The 19787-nt window shown below is 41.3% G+C and overlaps 1 protein-coding gene across 1 annotated transcript; it reads right to left on the reverse strand.

The window, feature by feature from the left end:
• Positions 1-12106: 12106 nt before the first annotated feature.
• LOC143291401 (2-oxoglutarate and iron-dependent oxygenase JMJD4-like) lies at positions 12107-19786 on the reverse strand. The gene is made up of 6 exons (XM_076601244.1): positions 19193-19786; positions 18301-18466; positions 17722-17939; positions 17041-17222; positions 16462-16605; positions 12107-13741 (listed from the first exon to the last, which is right to left on the reverse strand). Exons 1-6 carry the CDS (start codon positions 19479-19481, stop codon positions 13103-13105), a joined length of 1638 nt encoding a protein of 545 aa, XP_076457359.1. The 5' UTR covers positions 19482-19786; the 3' UTR covers positions 12107-13102.
• Between the last annotated feature and the right edge of the window lies 1 nt (position 19787).

The raw sequence follows: 19787 nt of genomic DNA on the forward strand, positions 1-19787 counted from the left end.
GCTTAGTAGTCTGTTTTTATCTTTTTGATAACTTCGTCACTGTATGGGATTTGTAGGCCTTGTGTTGTTTTAGAAAAAAAAACAGGAAAGAAAAAAATCCTAAGCCGTAAAAAGGGAAGTCAATGTGTCTTTTGTTTGTTTGTTTAATGGGTTTTTTTTCCGTCAAAATCATTTTAACTTGTTCACACATACTTTTGCATTGTATTCAGTTAACATGATGATGATGATAATAATAATAATAATAATAATAATAATAATAATAATAATAATAATTCGTAACTTTTCTAATGCTGCTCAAAGCGCTTTACATGATTGAGCTAGATATAAACATAACATAAAAACATTACAACAGCTCAAATCAGTGCGTTCACAGAACGAATGAAAAAGCATAATCCACCAAACAATAAAAAAAAAATTAAGTAAATAATGCTTAGATTGAAATGAAATACATGAAATTGTTTTATTTCCTACACACCATGTAGTTTTTAGAAATACTCCATCCCGTGTTATGTACAGCTGACGTTCAATACTGAACATCGTGAGAAAACTGATTCAATTTAAAACTGACGAACGCAAAATTATTGTATTTGCTACACAAGACATTTCCAAATTCTCTATGATTTCTAAATTCTACAATAAAACAACAACTGCACACACATAGCAACAACAAAACTTTGAAGTCATTTGATATATGGAAATATGTATTATTTACAACCTATGTTTCATATTAATTTTTGGCAGTTTATATGCATGTTTTTCCATTTGTCTTCCCGTAGGTCTTGAGGTCGAAAAACCTATAGGCAAGATTGTATGCCACATTTCTTTTGTGTATTCGATGTTTATAGATGCAACACCCCGTTGGTAAATTAAGTCCATAATTCTGTTTGTTTTGTATTTTTGTGAGTCCAGAATACAATTGCATCTATATTGAATAAAGGATATTTCACAGTAAGTACACTTCATGTAAAATTATATATGTGAGCTCTTTCCCTAAAGAGTGCTGAAAATGAGAACCCAAGGAATGGATTTTGCACACCACATATGGTTTTAATGTTTGCAATTTTCTGATCCGTTTAATGGATGGTCACATCAATAATGCTTATTCCCACACACTGAAGAACAGACTGCTGCATCGTTTGTCAGATAATATGTATTGTTCTTGTCCATGCATCAACCATCTGTCTACCTATAGCTGTTTGTCTCAAATCCCTCTCTGCCTTCCATCTGCATTCCTTCCCATTTTTTCCTGTTTTTCTGCCATGAAATATTCTGATAAATCAGAATACGTTTAGTGTTGTGAGGGAATACGTTGCATGTAATAAATCTCCTCTGACATGACACGCTATGTGACGCTAGAGTGTGAATTATATGTATTTATCAGATCTAGCAAAACAATAGGGTACAAAAATAATGAACACATTTCAGAATATGAACATGCCAAGAAACCCTATGCTTGGTAATTTCAAGTTATTATAAGTGTCATCAACACATCAGCAGACATCTTTTTTAACCAGACGTGGTGTAGCGTATATGGATCAGTCTGCACGCTTTGACTCCTCCTTTAAACTGAAACCAAAATTGAATACATTATCAGTTCCTTAGACTATTCACAATCGATCATTGTTATATTTTTGCTGGATTCCTCGTAATATAATACAGTATACCTATAGTTCATAGTCAACATTTCAAAACCGAAAATTCCCGAAAAATGACATATAATAACATCGAAATAATCGAGGACTGTTATGTAACAATTTTCACTTAGCGTGAACCAAAGCCTCACAGTTTCACATAATTATTCATGCTTACATCAGATAAAAGAAAACTTTTCTGTTTACGGATCAGTTTTCATTTTCTCTGATTCAAACACTAAACAATCAAGTTGAAACCTGAGTAAATCTTTTGTTCCCCTCGAACTGAAATAAGGAAGTGATCCTGATTCCGATTCTATAATCACTTAAATCCAATTGAACAAGCTATGTACTGTTCAATAAGTTCTGAAGCGGGACATTTTGGTTCAATAATAATAATACAAGGACAAAATGACCCGTTAAAAAGGGCGCTTCAATTGCTACAAAACTCCTCATAGATAACAATGGATTATTATGTTAATAAATGAAAAGACAATACCAGCAAAAACTGATATAGTGATATAACTGGCTTGCAGATTTTTTTGACACAGCAATTTTTTACAAGCACAGAATGCATAAAATATCGCAATTTCTCTATGTTGCGCAGCTATGGAATGCATATTTAAAAAGAATAAAAACATGCTCCGATTTGTGATTTATCACAGTCAGTCCACCATGCTTTAAACAATGTCGATATGTATTTTTGTGGCCCTCAGAATCAAAAATGGGCTCTGACGAGCAAAATGAACAAAATATATCAGCTCGTTTTTTATATACACTGTTCCGTTCGCCTTTACGTTTTTATTGAATAAACAATTATCAGAATAGGAATAAAATAGAGAAAGAGAGGATGTCCCAATATGAACTGGTTGGCAAAAGGTAGAGAGAAATTTCAGACCTGTCGACAGACGATGTGAGTGATAGTATACTGCCTGAGGACAGTGGAACGCCGTGACCTCATGTGTCCAACGACGTGAGTGCATCTAAGCATGTCAACCACCCTTTTCAGGCAAATGATATCAGCAATTTTACAACTAATGAAAATCGGACTGATTCCCAAGATAATGTGATCCTTGCAAACTGACGTCGTGATGCTAAAAAATTAAAGAGTTAAAAACATTTGTGTTGAGAAGCGTTCTCTAAGTCCAAGATGAAAAACAGAGGTGCAAGATTTGAATCTGGAGCATGGTAGAGACTTTCTCCGCCCCATTTAGACCCTGAGTGGCCTTTATTGTTCTGACTGTTAAGATTCTGTCCATACAGTGGGCTGGTAGCCTAGTGGTTACACGTCCGCGTAGGGAGCTAGCCAATCTGAGCGATGCGGGGTGGAACCCCACACTGGGCTGTATTTTCTTCCCATCCGTTAGATATAGACCTTGAGTGGTGGTCTGGACGCTGGTCGGTCGGATGAGACGATAATCCGCGGTCCCTTGTGCAGCATGCATATAGCACACGTAAAAGAACCCAAGGGTTGTGCCTGGCAAAAAATACTTAGAAAAATGCGCTTTGATAATGAAACAAATTCACTTGCTGACAGAAAAAGGAAAGAGAAGAAAAAGAAAAAGATATAGGCATGGCTGCACTGTGGCGATGCGCTTTCCCCAGGGACAACAGGCCGAATTTCACACTGTGAAATGTTGTGACAAAAACAATACCGATAATTATAATACTGTGCAATACAATACAATACAGTGTAATACAATACAACACAATTCAGTACAATACAATACAACCTGTGTACTAAAACAAAAAACTGATAACAACGGCAACAACAACACAAAATACAAAATCAGGGACAGAAATAACATTTTACATGTTCAGTAGACAATCCCAGTTGTAATTATTTACACGAGAGAGAATGACATTTAACTGTTCGACCTGGCCTCAACAGTAGGTCAAACAGCATTAAAGACACTAACAATCATTGCAGAGGCATAAAATGGCGAATATGTACACAGCAATATAGCGTCATATTCTGGGTAACAAAGAGGAAAGTATCAAATATCGTCTTATAAACGCCTAGGACAGAAATATCGCAAAGTCCTCCATGGTTTCTTTTCTTTAACACATGATACGATGGGGGCGGGTTTGAATGCACTTAGGAGTCTATATTATCTTGCTGAAAAAAAACAAAACATCCTCTTGTTAAGATCAACAAAGGCTGGGCAAGTTTAACGACACTGTACTTCATCTTCTTCAGAACAGTCCAGGAGACTGTGGAGGTCTCTTGTGGACGGCCTGTACCCCACTCGGGGTGAATGGCCTGTGTAAGTAAGTAAGGCATATGTAAGTAAGTGAATAAGTAAGTCAACTGGTACAGCTTCACCAGAACGGACTCACTTTTAAAATGACTTGTTTTCTTCAGAAAACAAACTCTCCAACATTTCCAACTGATCATCAACAACGATGTCGACAGACTGTAGATATAAAAAGAAAATTATGCTTTGCGAGAAAACACACAAAGGCACGGTTTTAAAATGACAGTTGTAAAAATGGAATGTCAACTGCAAATATCAATACTACCAAGGTACACTTTTGTTTCGTCAAATGACACAAATGGACGGAAGAATAAAGTGCCTGTCACAGAAACGCACTTGACATAATTACATAGCTGTACACAACAATCTGTGATTGGCGGAAGAGGGAAGGCCTACCGACGTGAACGATGAATCACACTGCTTTTTTTTCCCCGAGGAGCCTCTGTGCAGGGCGTGAAAACCAACTGCGTGTGTGTTGATGTTACTGTTGTTTGGGGGTTGTTGTTTCTTATATAATAGATTCGTACAAATTCAACAGTGAAACCATATTCACGTTATTAGATAAAAAAAACGACATACCAAGAGTAATCAACAAAAAACCATGTGTATCATGGAAATGGATTAAGTGTCAACCTGAATTAAGCAGTCAGTAAAAGAACAGAATGACAAGAATAGTCGAAGGATCCTCTTGCAGAAAACAAACAACAACACCAGCAACAACACCAGCAACAAACAAACAAACAGCAACCCGCCACGCCCACCCATCCCAGAATGGGAATGCTCGATTGAAAACCTTCACATGAAACTTATCACGGGTGAATAATTTTTGTTCATATCAAGTCAACATTTCTCAGTCAACAGTAAATGCTTTTTGATGGATTTACAGAAAACTGTCTTTACAGTCACTCTCGAAAAAAAAAACCAAAAAAAAAACCCAGTCATCATATGAACAGATACAAACAGACACACTGATATGACACACATTCACACGCGCCCTCACTGCTAGCGTGTGTTTAACTCACTCAGTACGGCCAGTCCTCTCTTCTTCTCTACACAGACCCCTCGGATGTCCAGTAGGTGTCACAATGACCAACCTTTAGCTTCCGTCGTCAGAATTGTGGTATTCTTTGTCAACATTCACGTCTTCAGTATAAGAGCCTTCCGCTTGCAATATTTTGATGATGGTAATTGGGGGGAAACGCTGTTAACGTCGTCTCTTTCGCCGTTCGTATGGAGAGAGTTAAACAGAGATGACAGAAAGCTAGCTTTCCAGTTGAAATCAACTACATATAAAAGCTGAGTTTGAAATGAGCAGACTAATAAAACAAAATAAAGTTTTAACCTCAATGCAAACCAAAGAAACAATTGGGAGTGGTTTTATTCTCGTTTTTTTCCCTCTCTTTTTTGAGGTTAGATCCTAAAACATAGGAGCAGATGACAATTGTAGAGGGTTTAAAAAACAACAACAACGAAGAAACAAAGGAATAAATAGGCGCAGACTCTGCGGTGAATGTGGTGAAAAAGAAACCTGAACAGTTGCAGGGTATCACATAGAGATCACCAATGCTGTTTTCTCGTTTGAAATCTCGGATAAAAATTCCGAGCTTTCTTCTGTTTTTGTCAAATAATCTGAAGCACAGAGAAGTTTCAGAAAATTGGACCTGTGCCGGATTGCTGGGCACTTTTACAAGAAATCATGAGCGGCCGAAAGGCAACTCAGTCGGCTCTACCTTGGTGGACAGCCTGTTCTGCAAATCATTCCGTGTATGTTGAGCGTTCAGAACTGAGATAAGCACTATAGAAGTATCTATATCAACCAATCAATCAGATACATACACACACACACACACACACACACACACACACACACACACACACACACACACATACACACACACACACACACATATATATATATATATATATATATATACCTACACAAGCTCTCTCTCTCTCTCTCTCTCTCTCTCTCTCTCTCACGCACACGTACACATACGCGCGTGCTCGCGCGCGATTGAGTTAATTACAGTTTTTAAATGCATACTCTACGCTCTGATATATTGCTCTTAGTTTAATTTGTCCTTCTGCCAACTAAGACTAATTTAGACTTGTATGGCAAAAGCATGTTTCTCATCCCTATTGATAACTGGGGTGAGCTGCATGAGCGAATTTAAACCGCTAAGTTTTGCTAAAATCTTACATGTTCCTAATTTTACGAAATCCGGGTTGCACGGGCTTTGCTCATCCGCAAACCAGTTGTTCATAAAAATCCCCTCTGGGGTGTGTGATCGAAGCAACCGAAATGGCGAATCGTCGTCGGGTGTTTCGGCATGCACTTCGTCGGTCTTTCAGGCGAGAACGGATAATCCGAGGCGGTACACATCTGTTTGAAGTTTACGGCGATGTTGAGTTGTACCAGTCTGCCTTAGTTTTCACACGACCGATATTTTGGAGCTCTGTGATACCACGGCAGATGATGAGCAGCTTTCAAGCGGAGCGGAGGTGAGTGTTTGGTATTATTTTATTTTTAGATTTGTCTCTCACCCACCCACCCCCCTTCCCCCAACCCCCCTACAGATTTGTGTAAAACTCCGCCAGTCATATTAACGATGTTGTCTTGAGTATGAAAGAGTTTTTAGCATTATGTGATATGATGTGTAAGCCTATCATTTGTGTGTGTGTGTGTGTGTGTGTGTGTGTGTGTGTGTGTGTGTGTGTGTGAATATATTTATATGTGTGTGTATGTGGAGGAAGGAGCTGGGTATCTATATTCTTTTTAGTTTTTATTGTTAACTTTCGTAGACTACTTGGCATCTCCTACAGAGACCACATCACTAACACGGAAGTGAAGAACAGAATCAAGCAAAGTATTGGACCCTACGAAGACCTTCTGTCCATAGTGAAAAAACGCAAACTTAGGTGGTATGGACACATCTCCCGATCATCTGGTCTTGCCAAAACGTTCCTGCAAGGCACCGTACAAGGAGGCAGAAGGAGAGGACGGCAGAAGAAGAGATGGGAAGACAACATCCGGGGGTGGACAGGCTTGACGCTCGGTGACGCCCTGAGGAAATCAGAAAACCGTGAAGAGTGGAGAGGGGTGGTGGCCAGGTCAGCAGCGGTGCCCCAACGGTCTGAACCCAGACTACGGGAGAGGTGAAGGTGAAGGTGAAGGTGTTAACTTTTCAACAAAGCTTTTTTTTTGGGGGGGGGGGGGGGGGGGGGGGTCAATAAATTTGTGTACTGACATTTCCATTTTTAACATACGATTTAATCATAATCGGCAAAACGAATGCCACAATATGAAAATATGATCACATCTGTTGGAATAAATGGTATGGTTACGAAGTCATGTTTCAGATAACTTTACATATCATATCATATATATACGTGCATTCATTTATTTTATCTAATATTTTTTTTATGATATATATATATATATATATATCATTAAAAAAAATATTAGATAAAATAAATGAATGCACGTTGAGATTTGTTTCCATTCATAATGCAACTGATGCATATCGTATTTCAAATAACCTTGCATATCAAATGTCTCATCGAAAACATTCTGGTATGTAGAAAACAAAAACTAGGCACACACACACACACGCACGCACGCACGCACGCACGCACGCACGCACACACACACACACACACACACACACACACACACACACAGACAACACACACACACAGAGTCAACACAACACACACACAGACAACACACACACACACACACACACACACACACACACACACACACACAGAGTCAACACAACACACACACACAAACTCACACACAACAAGACACACACACACAGAGGCAACACAACACACACACACACACACACACACACACACACACACACACACACACACACACACACACACACACACACACACACACACAACAAAACACACACACACACACACAACACAACACACACACACACACACACACACACACACACACACACACACACACACACACATTTGTTTTCATTCTTCGTGCAGCTGATGCATACACTACAATCGACAAAGTGAGTGACAAATCTTAAGTGTGCATTGAGTGTTCTTATACTCCTTACTCTATCGCATAGTCTCTGACCAGGATGACCTGGCAACCAGTTCTCCCCGTATCTCCCTGGTCCTCGGCCTCTCTCGGGGCATCACTCAGTCTAAAAGCCTGGTTAATGTTTCATCCACATAATTATCAGGTAGGCTCACAAGGCCTGCCCAGCACGTTGGGTTTATGCGTATGCCAGGCATAGATCTGCACCCCATTTCTTTGTATAAAGTAAATATGGTTTAGCGACTTTCAATAAAGGATCAGTCCAAAAGGTGACGCCTTCTTGAAAATGAAATTGAATCTCTCCCACCACCCATCCCCCGTCTCTATCTCTCTCTCTCTCCCTCCCTCACTAATTCTCAACATGTGAAAAGCGAAAGGTGATGCTATCGAACTTTACTTTCCCCGTGACTGAAACATGGCTTTGGTCACACAAGTGCGGTCGTAAAAAAGGCTGCAGGTAAAAAAAAAAAAAAAAAAAAAAAAAAAAGGCATCTCCATAACATTAGTTCTACCTGGTAAAATAACTGGAAATGTCAGTTTTCTTAGCAGGAAACGTTCCCTTACACAACGGAATGGCAAAATCAGTTGGAGTTTCATGTATACCTACCTATCTGAGACCTTTGACCAAAAAAAAAAAAAAAAAAATCTTTCTCTGTCTTGTGGTCCCTCTGGCTGAAACTGTCCACGAGAAAAAAAAAAAACCTCCGTGCTTTTCAACTTTCAAGAAGAACTTAAGCACTCATCTTTTTTTTAATTTCACCTCTTCTGATGACTGCGACAGCGTGAATATGTACTTGTTTCTGTTTCTCTGTGTGTGTTGATGGGTGTTATGTGGAGGGGAAGGAGGGAGAATGGTAGTGATCTTTTTAGTGGTGTGATTTGTCACGGTATTATTTGGGCACTGTGATATATGTGAGTATTTATAGATTTGGTTTTATTTATTAGTATTATAATACTGCCTTGATTATTGTGATATTAGTGTTGTGACATGAGATGTTGTCATAATTTAGATATTGTGATAATTGATATGCATGTTGAGTGATGATGTTATAGAAACAAGAACATACCCAGCATGCACACCCCAGAAAACGGAGTGTGGTTGTCTACATGGCTGGGTAAATAAACAAAGCGGTCATACACGCAAAATGTTAATAATAATGATAATGGTATTTACATAGCGCTGAATCTTGTGCAGAGACAAATCAAAGCGCTTTCGCACCAGTCATTCACACGCATGCATAACTCTAAAACTGGAGAAACTGAAGACAAGGAAGAGGCAGGGAAGGGAGGCTATTTTGGGAAGAGGTGGGTTTTAAGGCCAGACTTGAAAGAGCTGAGTGTGGAGACTTGACGAAGCGAAAGAGGAAGTTCATTCCAATTGCAAGGTCCAGAGACAGAGAAAGAACGGCGGCCAACAGTCGAGAGCTTGAATCTGGGTATGCGTAAACAGAGTGGATCCGAAGCTGATCGTACTGAGCGAGATGAAGTGCAGAGGTGAAGGCAGCCACAGAGATAGGAAGGGGCTGATTTGTGAATACATTTATAACATAGAGTGCTGCTCTTGTACTTTATTCTGTGTGAGACAGGGAACCAGTGGAGATGTTGCAAAAGAGGAGTGATGTGCTCAGATCTTTTCTTTCTGAGGACGAGTCGGGCAGCAGAGTTTTGTATGCGCTGAAAGGACTGAATGAATGAAGCAGGCAAACCAGTGTGTATGTGTGTGTGTGCCTGAATCCTAGTTGAATGACACAGGAAACGAATGATGAGCGCCCAATGGCAGCCGTCAGTCGGCTCTACCCAGGTAAGCAGCCTTTTGTGCAAAAAAAAAAATACCCTGAGTTTGTAAAGCGCTTAGGGTTTGGTCCTCGACCGAGGATAGGCGCTATATAGGTATTCATATCAAATCAAATCAAATCATTCATTTCCACCGGTGGGCTTGCACGTATATAGCTATTTTTATCCCACCATTTAGGCAGCCATATTGGGAGAAACTGGGCAAATGAGGGTAAAAATGTGGGTGAAATTTGGAAGAAAAAAAAAAGAAAAAAAAAAAACACTCTAAATACAGTTACAGGAAATTACTTAAAGGACTTCGTAAAAGAGAAGTCGTTAAAGTCGTGTGTGTGTGTGTGTGTGTGTGTGTGTGTTTTGTGTGCGTGTGTGGGTGTGTGCGTGCGCGCGTGTGTGTGTGTGCGTGCGTGCCAGTGGGTGCATGCGTGCGTGCGTGCATGTGTGTGTGTGTGTGCGCGTGTGTGTGTGTTTTGTGTGCGTGGGTGCATGCGTGCGTGTGTGTGTGTGTGTGTGCGCGCGCGCGCGTGCGTGTGTGTACGTGCGTGGTTGCATGCGCGTGTGTGTGCGTGTGTGTGTGTGTGTGCGCGCGCGCGCACGTGTACGTATGGGCCAATGTGCGTGCTTGGGTGCGTGCATTTTTATGTCTCATTACACACACAGAGAATGTATACGTCCCCCAACTGCTCATAATTATTTTCTAAACTGTCCCGTTGCTCTTCCGTCGTTCCCCCATGTGTTGGATACACGAAGGTAAATAATCCACAACCGCGTTAAGCACAGCATTTCCCTCTCATTTTCCGCTGTTTGTTGGTTTACCTGTTGACTTCTTCACGTGTATACTGATTCATCAATATGCATTCATACTTATTAAACCCCAAGTGAAGCCAACATGCAGGAATGAACTCATCGGTTTGGCCATAGTTTCCATGATAGTCGTGTCCGACTATGACCATCAGAACAGCAGAGAAGGCAACTGCTGTTCCGACTACTTGGGCTAGAATTTGATTATAGTGGAGAGACCACACAGGCTACACCACACCGCACAGGCTACACCTCACAGGCTACACCACACCACACCACACAGGCTACACCACACCACACAGGCTACACCAACCACACAGGCTACACCACACCACACAGGCTACACCACATCACACAGGCTACACCACACCACACAGGCTACACCACATCATATCCCACAGGCTACACCACACCACACAGGCTACACCACACCACATCACACAGGCTACACCACACCACATCACACAGGCTACACCACATCACACAGGCTACACCACACCACATCACACAGGCTACATCACACCACACAGGCTGCACATCACACATGCTACACCACACCACACAGGCTACACCACACCACATCACACAGGCTACACCACACCATACAGGCTACACCACACCACACAGGCTACACCACACCACACCACACCACACAGGCTACACCACACCACACAGGCTACACCTCACACAGGCTACACCACATCACATCACACAGGCTACACCACATCACACAGGCTACACCACACCACACAGGCTACACCACACCACATCACACAGGCTACACCACATCACACAGGCTACACCACACCACACAGGCTACACCTCACACAGGCTACACCACACTACACAGGCTACACCACATCACATCACACAGGCTACACCACACCACATCACACATGCTACACCACATCACACAGGCTACACCACACCACATCACACAGGCTACACCACATCACACAGGCTGCACCACATCTACAGAAAAAAGCAGATGCAGGACTTGCACATAAACTTGACGCTGGTCAGGCCTTGTATCAGACAGAATATAAAAAAAATCAAGACTGGATAGCGACAAAACAGCGATCAATGGGGATCTTTAACAGACAGGCGGAAATTACACTGGATCACACACACACTTTTGATTATTAGAAAGCAGAGAGTCAACGTCACTACAGCCACTGGATATCTCTCTCTCTCTCTCTCTCCCTCTCTCTCTCTCTCTCTCTGTCACACACACACACACACACACACACACACACACACACAGAGGAAATGTAGCAGCCACGAACAAGGGTGTTGACTATACATGAAGAGAGGATTGCAGTGTCTTCTTGTTGACTCTATGTTCTGTTTGAATGTGTAGTATATATATAATCATTGTGTAATGTTCAACATTTGTACATGAAAACTTAAATGAAAACGATTCCTTTTTTTAACAGAACATAGTAACAAGAATCTTATGCTTTTTTTGGTGGACTTATGTGAGAAGTCTGTGATAAGCCCCATTTTTCAGACACAAACAAAAATGATTGGAGTCCGTTTATTCACTCAAACTTCATATTCACTACACATTAGATCTACATTTCACTAACAGTAACTTCAATGAGACAAAGGTATTCTCTTTCCTTCACACACACACATACACACACACATACATACATTGAATTCTCTTTCCTTCACACACAAATACACACACACACATTTACTCTCATACAATTAAATGTGTATAAAATTGCATATATTGGTTTCAAGGCCTACCCACAGATTTGCACTTTGAGCTCACACACATAGGTAGGCCACATCACAGATAAAAAAATGATCGTATCTGCACACAACAATTATGTAGCATCTGTACACCAAGCTAAACTGAGAGTAAAGCAATACGATATGGTTATGAGTTATAATGCTTAATTCATAGCAGGGTTTCTTATACAGGAATCTTTATCTTCAAGTACCAATTACTCTAGAACCTATTTCTTCTACCACATGTTGTATTTATTCAAATACTGAACCTGCCATTTATTTTATAATGATTTTATAGAAGCATTTCTTGTTCTGTTATTGTGTTTCTTAATATTCATGTTATTTTACAAAATGTGTGTGAGTGTTTGTGTGTGTGTGTGTGTGTGTGAGTGTTTGTGTGTGTGTGTGTGTGTGGAGGGTAAGGGTACGTGTGTGTGTGGGGGGGGGAAATGTTCCCGCTGTGTTGTGTTGCTTGTGTATTTAGCTTCATGCATTGCTGTTTTATCTTTTGTCGAACATTTGTCATGTTGCAAGTGTGTTGGACTTGGCTGTTGGCTGAGATATTGTGAAGGGTGAGTGACGAGCCTGCGGATGCACAATTTAATTTCCAAATGGATGAATAAAGATGTATTGTATTGTATTGTACTGTATTGTTTTGTACTGTATTGTATGTAATAGCACACATTCAATAATGCAATGACATAATCCAAACCAAACAGCATGGCAAAGAAGCAGATAAGATGAAAGCAAACAGAGCAGGGACAGCCTGAACTGGCAACAAAATCAAAACTGAAATGAACATTCTGTCATAATTTCCATTTTCCCTCCACTCCAAAAGCTGACAAACACTGACTTATTTCCTCCAGCAAAAACTCGGTGCTGATGCTTTCTTTCGGACATTCTGATATTTCTGAACAGTTTTCATCTGCATATTGTGAAGTACAACGCTTTTTCCCTTCTTCCCAAACACTTGCAGCTATGTCTACATGAGGGTCATTCTTGTCCTTGCCTGCCACATGGTCTTCAACCTCTGGAACTGATCGCAAGGATGTATGCTGCTCGATGTCTTGAAGCACCAAAGCGATACTGGCCAGGTCGAAAAGAGCATGGTTCACGTTACAGTAACTCCAGTGCCGGGAGCCTAGATCTTGGCCATTGAGAACCGCTCCTTCTGAAAGGTTCAACGCATCTTCTTCGTACTGATGGTGTTGAGCTGATGTGTCATCAAAGCCTTCACCGTTTCCAGTCGGACTAGTTAAAGCCTCTGACGGTGAATGCTGGAGGTCAGCATTGTGAGGTGTGCAGGGGAAGGCGGTAGAGTCACAGGTGGAGGGTGTCACTTTCTGCTTCCAGGAGCTTAGTGCCTGGATACGTCTCCTTGCCACGGACTCCATGAAGCGAAGAAACTCCTTGTAGTCCAGGCCAGTCAAAGCTCTCAGTATTGTCTGCAAACAGACCATGCATCAACCCAAACATCACACAACTGTGAGGCATGTTGCTAAAATGTATCTGAAATACCAGATTTGACATTATTTCCAATCATTTCCATGATTCCTGAAATGTTCTTCATGTCTAATGGTCATAATTCTTTATTTCCATAATATTTTCTTGGTTAAAGTCTCTGATGGCATTAAAGGTTTTTGACTGCCAGAGCAGGAAAACCCAAACATGAACAGCAATATCACAGCTCTAAATTAGTCCAATGTGATCAAATATTCAAGGCCAAACTGATTATACTGGGCCAACAATTAGGCATGCTCTGCATGTGTGGTTTACCTGAGAGGGTCTGAATCACTAAAAGGGGGTTGATCTGTTACCTGTAGTTTCGGTGCTGACATGTTTTATTTATATATACTAATTATAGAACACTCCTAGTTCATGCACACTGCTCTCCGTCTAAATAAACTAAAATGGTGTAGATCTGTTCTTTGTGCGCTGACATGACTTTTAAATACTAATTATAGAAGATGGCCTTGTTTCAGGACACTGCACTCTGGTGGAGAACCATCCTGAGAAAAGAAATTGGGGGAGGGAGGTGGGGATGATGATAAGGGAGGTGGAGGTATCGCTAATTATCACACTGTACTGTACAGTGAGTGGAGTGATGGCCTAGAGATAACGCATCTGCCTAGGAAGTGAGAGAATCTGAGCAAACTGGTTCGAATCCCAGCACAGTCGCCAGTATTTTCTCCCCCTCCACTGGACCTTGACTGGTGGTCTGGACACTAGTCATTCGAATGAGACGATAAACCGAGGTCCCGTGTGCAGCATGCACTTAGCGCATGATAAAGAACCCACGTCTTCAAAAGGGTTGGCCCTGGCAAAATTTTGTAGAAAAATCCATTTTGATAGGAAAACAAATAAATAACTGCAGGTAGGAAAAAATACCCCCCCAAAAAGTGGCGTTCTCAGTGTAGTGACGCACTCTCTCTGTTGTGACAAACATACAGCAATACAATAAAATACAGTAGCATATATAGTGAAAAGGGGAGGAGGGAAGTGCACCAGTCTGCTCCATCACTTCTCAGTACTGACACAGTCAAAAACTGGAAGCCATACAGAAAAATACATACATATATATATATATATAGAGAGAGAGAGAGAGAGAGAGAGAGATACAAGACGCTCTCCTGATGAGGCCTTACGGGCGAAAATTTGAGGGTAAAAAAGAAAGGAGAACAATTCTTTTCTTTGGGGGTTTTATTTAGCATTATATACATATACATATATATATATAGTTGTCTCTGGATAAGTTGACCCACAGACAAACTAAAAAAAACATGAACTTATCAAAGGTATGGATCAGTCAACCTTTTCTGAAATAATGTCTACAGTAGGTATGAGGTATGGAGTCAACCTTTTCTGAAATAATGTCTACAGTAGGTATGAGGTGTGGAGTCAACCTTTTCTGAAATAATGTCTACAGTAGGTATGAGGTATGGAGTCAACCTTTTCTGAAATAATGCCTACAGTAGGTACGAGGTACAGCTAACTGCTAAGTCAACCTTTCCCGCTTAGTCCAATGAAGTGTTTTCAGTTTCAGTTTCTCAAGGAGACATTACTGCATTCGGACAAATCCATATACTCAACACCACACCAGCTGGGCAGATGCCTGACCTGCAACATAAGCCTGATGGAGTGGTGGCCTAGAGGTAACGCGTCCGCCTAGGAAGCGAGAGAATCTGAGGGCGCTGGTTCGAATCACGGCTCAGCCGCCGATATTTTCTCCCTCTCCATCAGACCTTGAGTGGTGGTCTGGACGCTAGTCATTCGGATGAGACGATAAACCGAGGTCCCGTGTGCAGCATGCACTTAGCGCACGTAAAAGAACCCACGGCAACAAAAGGGTTGTTCCTGGCAAAATTCTGTAGAAAAATCCACTTCGACAGGAAAAACAAATAAAACTGCACGCAGGAAAAAAAATACAAAAAAATGGGTGGCGCTGTAGTGTAGCGACGCGCTCTCCCTGGGGAGAGCAGCCCAAATTTCACACAGAGAAATCTGTTGTGATAAAAAGGAATACAAATACAAATAACCCATCAGGCCATACTTGAGTGCATTAATAGACATTTGTGTACCTATCAGAGTGGATTTCTTCTACAGAATTGTGCCAGAGGACAACACTTGTGCTGCCTTGGGTGCTTTTTTCAGAACACCAGGTGCATTCTACACACTCATCTGAATGACTAGACCCTCAGTCTGATTTTCTGGTCAAACTTGTCAAACTTGGGAGAAAGGGTGAGACTGGAATCCAACCCAGACACACATGGACACTGTACTGGCAGACAGATGTCAAGGCTGTGTCATTGCATATGGACTGCTCCAAATACAATGCACCACATCTACCAAGTCACATATCTGGCAAGTGTATTGGGCAAAGTCAAAATATTACCAACAACCTTACCTCGTACACAAACTAAACATAAAACACAACAAACATACAACTAGGTTAAGTCAAGTCACCTTTATTATCTCTCAAGAGAAACTGCTAAGTGGTCGTGTAGCTCACAATAAAAGCGAAACATATACACTTAAAAGATAAGCTTTCAGGTATGGTTCCTCACAAACTAAACTTGCGGAACTGACAACCTAAAAGTAACTTCTACCTGTACATCACCAGCATGTGTCAAATCCCAAACAGTGGAGGACCAGACAAGGGTTGTACCTGACATTGCTGATCCCAGCCGTCCATATCCCGACAGTCACTGATCTCCTGCTCAACGTCAGCCAGTGACGCCTTCAAGTGAGCCCAGCACTGCCGCACGTTACAACCGTTCAGCCAGTTGTGGTTGATGGAAATGGTGTCTTCCTGAAAGGGGAAGGCACCCCATATGTGTAAACAAGACGTGAGACCATGTAAAATACTATTCTAAAATATTAAAAACATTTTGTGCACCTTGAGTAGATCTACAGGTGCAGGAAATGATTGTGTGTGTGTGCATGTGTGTGTGTGTATATGCACGCATGTGTGTGTGTGTGTGTGTGTGTGTGTGTGTGTTTGTGTGTGCACATGTGTGAGCATGCGTGTGTGTCTCTGTGTATCTGTGTTCATGTATTTGCACATGCATGCATGTATGTACGAGAGCGAGAGTACATATCTGTCATCTGAGCTTACATACATATTACTTATGGGTGTGAGCAAACATAGGCTTGGGTCAGAATAGTATTTACCATCTACAAATGGTACAGTAACACCCTCACAACCATGAACCAACGTGAAAATCCCACCAGGGAGGTAACTCACCAGATTCTCCACCTGGTGATGCCAGCCACTGGGAACAAAGATCGTTTCCCCTGGATGCTGAATGATCTCAATCCTGTGCTCAGCTTTGTGGGCGTTGGGAAACTTACCAGGATCTTCCAGCTCCTTGGTAGTGACATCATACACCAAGCTGTTGTGGATGTCTTTTAAATGTTCTTCTTCACCTGAAATATTTCAGAGAAAATTGCAGTGATCCATTTGTGAATAGGTTTCTTGACATGAACATGTCTCACCTCTTTGAGTCTGTTTAAGAACCAGATGTCAATTGAAACAGTGAAACTTGCTTGAATGTACACTCTTCACACACACAAAAATATTACAGTATTCATTTAACAAATCATTTTAGAGAACATGACAGCTTGTACCTTTCATTGATGTTTATTTTCTAAGTTGCTTAGGGTGAGGAGCATAACTAGGAAAAATGTATTACACACACACACACACACACACACACACACACACACACACACACACATTTCCATACCCGCATGCTTATACAGTAATTTCTTTTCCCGCCATCAATTTTTTTTTCCTATCTCATCTAATATTACTTAAAGTGAAAGATGTTAAAGAACAAACACACACACACACACGCACACACACACACAAACAAAAACACACCCATACCCACACACACAGTAATCTGCAAAAACACCTGATAACCTGGAGGAAAGAAAATCCACCGCTTTTGACCACAAATGTTTGCAGACCAACTGTAGGAGCGAAACACATCAGCATGGAATGGTGTCCATGTGTTTTTGGGTCCCATGTACACAAATCTGTAATCATCATCAATGTCCTTTCTTGTATCCCAGAACTCATTCATCCAGTCTGACCGGAAGAAACTGCAGGTACTGTAGGCATTGTAGTCTGGGAAATCCCTGAAACAAAGATCAGTTCCTAATTAATAGGGGAAAAAAAACAACTAAACAGAATCTTTAAACAAAAGAGTAAAGTTGTAAACTTAGGGCAATGATCAAATATAGTTAGCTTAAGTTATAAAATTATGGTAGAATAAAGAACAAATCTGGCACTTACACACAGCAGTACATACATATACATGAGTGTGTGTGTGTGTGTGTGTGTGTGTGTGTGTGTGTGTGTGTGTGTGTGCGACTTCTAGATATTGCATCTCATTACACACACTTTGGTCTAAAATCACAGTATGTGGATAGACGTTAAACAGAAGGACACACACACACACAGACACACACTGCAAATGTGCAGCAGGTTTATGTTTACCTTGTGAAGTGCCAGTCTTTCAGGTACCAAGAGTTGTCAGTTGCTGGATGCCCTGCCTCCCTGTACTGTCGCCAGTAGGTCAGGAACTCACTCATCTTCATCTCCTGTTTGGTGTGGGCAGAAAACTCTTTGGACTTGCAGTTTGCCACAGGAACAGTCGCATTACCTTGATTCAGTGATTGACAGATCGTTCACAATTTATATACTGAATGGCTGACTAAAATCATGTATGTGTGCGTGCGCTTCTGTACATGAGTGTGTGTATGTGTGTGTGCGACGTGTGTGTGTGTGTGTGTGTGTGTGTGTGCGCATGCACGCGCACACACACACAGATAGATAGATAGATAGAACACATTTTTCAACAAAATTAGTCTAAGGATAAAAAAAATTCAGTTTTATAAATTAATCAATTAAAAGTAAAGCATGAAGTACTTTCAGTGCTGACAGACTAAAAGACCAAAGGCAGACTTCTGCATTAGTAGTGTGTGTGTGTGTTTGTGTGTGTGTGTGCACACGCGCGCGTGTGTGTATTTTGGTCAGTCTCAAGACCCAATCAACACACTGTGATACATCCACATACCATGTATTCACACATATACCAACACATACCAGTCACCAACTTCACATCCTCCTACTCACACCCGATTTCACCAACCTCTATCTCATCCATCCCAATTAATTTATTACTTTATCATGCATGCACTCCCACCTGAAAACAACATGCAAGCAATCATGGTGTGAGTGTGCAGGCTGGTAATGGATGCATGTTTGGCGATTTGGAAAAGTGTGTTGGTAATTATATTTCATGTATGTCATTGTTCTCTTTGTTCTCTGCTGGATATTGTGAAGTTGTTTCACCATATATAATATCACCATCAATTCAAAAACTTACCAAACGCATGTTGTAAGAAATCAAAGTTCGGGCTTCCATCCTCACACACCCAGTCTTGACGACTGCGCCACTGTCTGGTCGCTGCCTCAGTCAGGACACACAGCTGGTTGGGCACGAGAAACTTAGCAAAGAAATCATTGTAGCTTGGCAGTTCTGCCAGATACACAACCTGCGGAGCAAACGTAGTATGTTTACCTGTATACTGGGCTTTTACATCTCGCACTGCTGATTCTAGGACTTCTTTGGCTAAGGTGGGGAAGTGCTCCTTCTGTGGTAAACACTGTGCCATCCTTTGTGATCGGTCTTATTCCTATGAAAAAAAATCAGAATCCTCTTTACCAGTATCACAGTAAGCCTTTCCTTGCCCAAAGGTCGCTAGGGTGAGGATTCCATCAGTATCAATATCAGTACTGAGGATTCCAATCATGTTCAAGTTACACGCTCAGCCCATACTTTATGCCGTCGACCAATCGCTAAAAGACTTAAAGTGTCCAAATTCTAACATGACATCAGCGTCTTTTCTGAACACTTTGAAAGCTTGGGGAAGCCTCAGTGTCAAAGTGTTGAAATCCGGAACCTACATGTGGCGATGATT

This window comes from Babylonia areolata, chromosome 1, assembly GCF_041734735.1.
Source record: "Babylonia areolata isolate BAREFJ2019XMU chromosome 1, ASM4173473v1, whole genome shotgun sequence".
Lineage (NCBI taxonomy): Eukaryota > Metazoa > Mollusca > Gastropoda > Neogastropoda > Buccinidae > Babylonia > Babylonia areolata.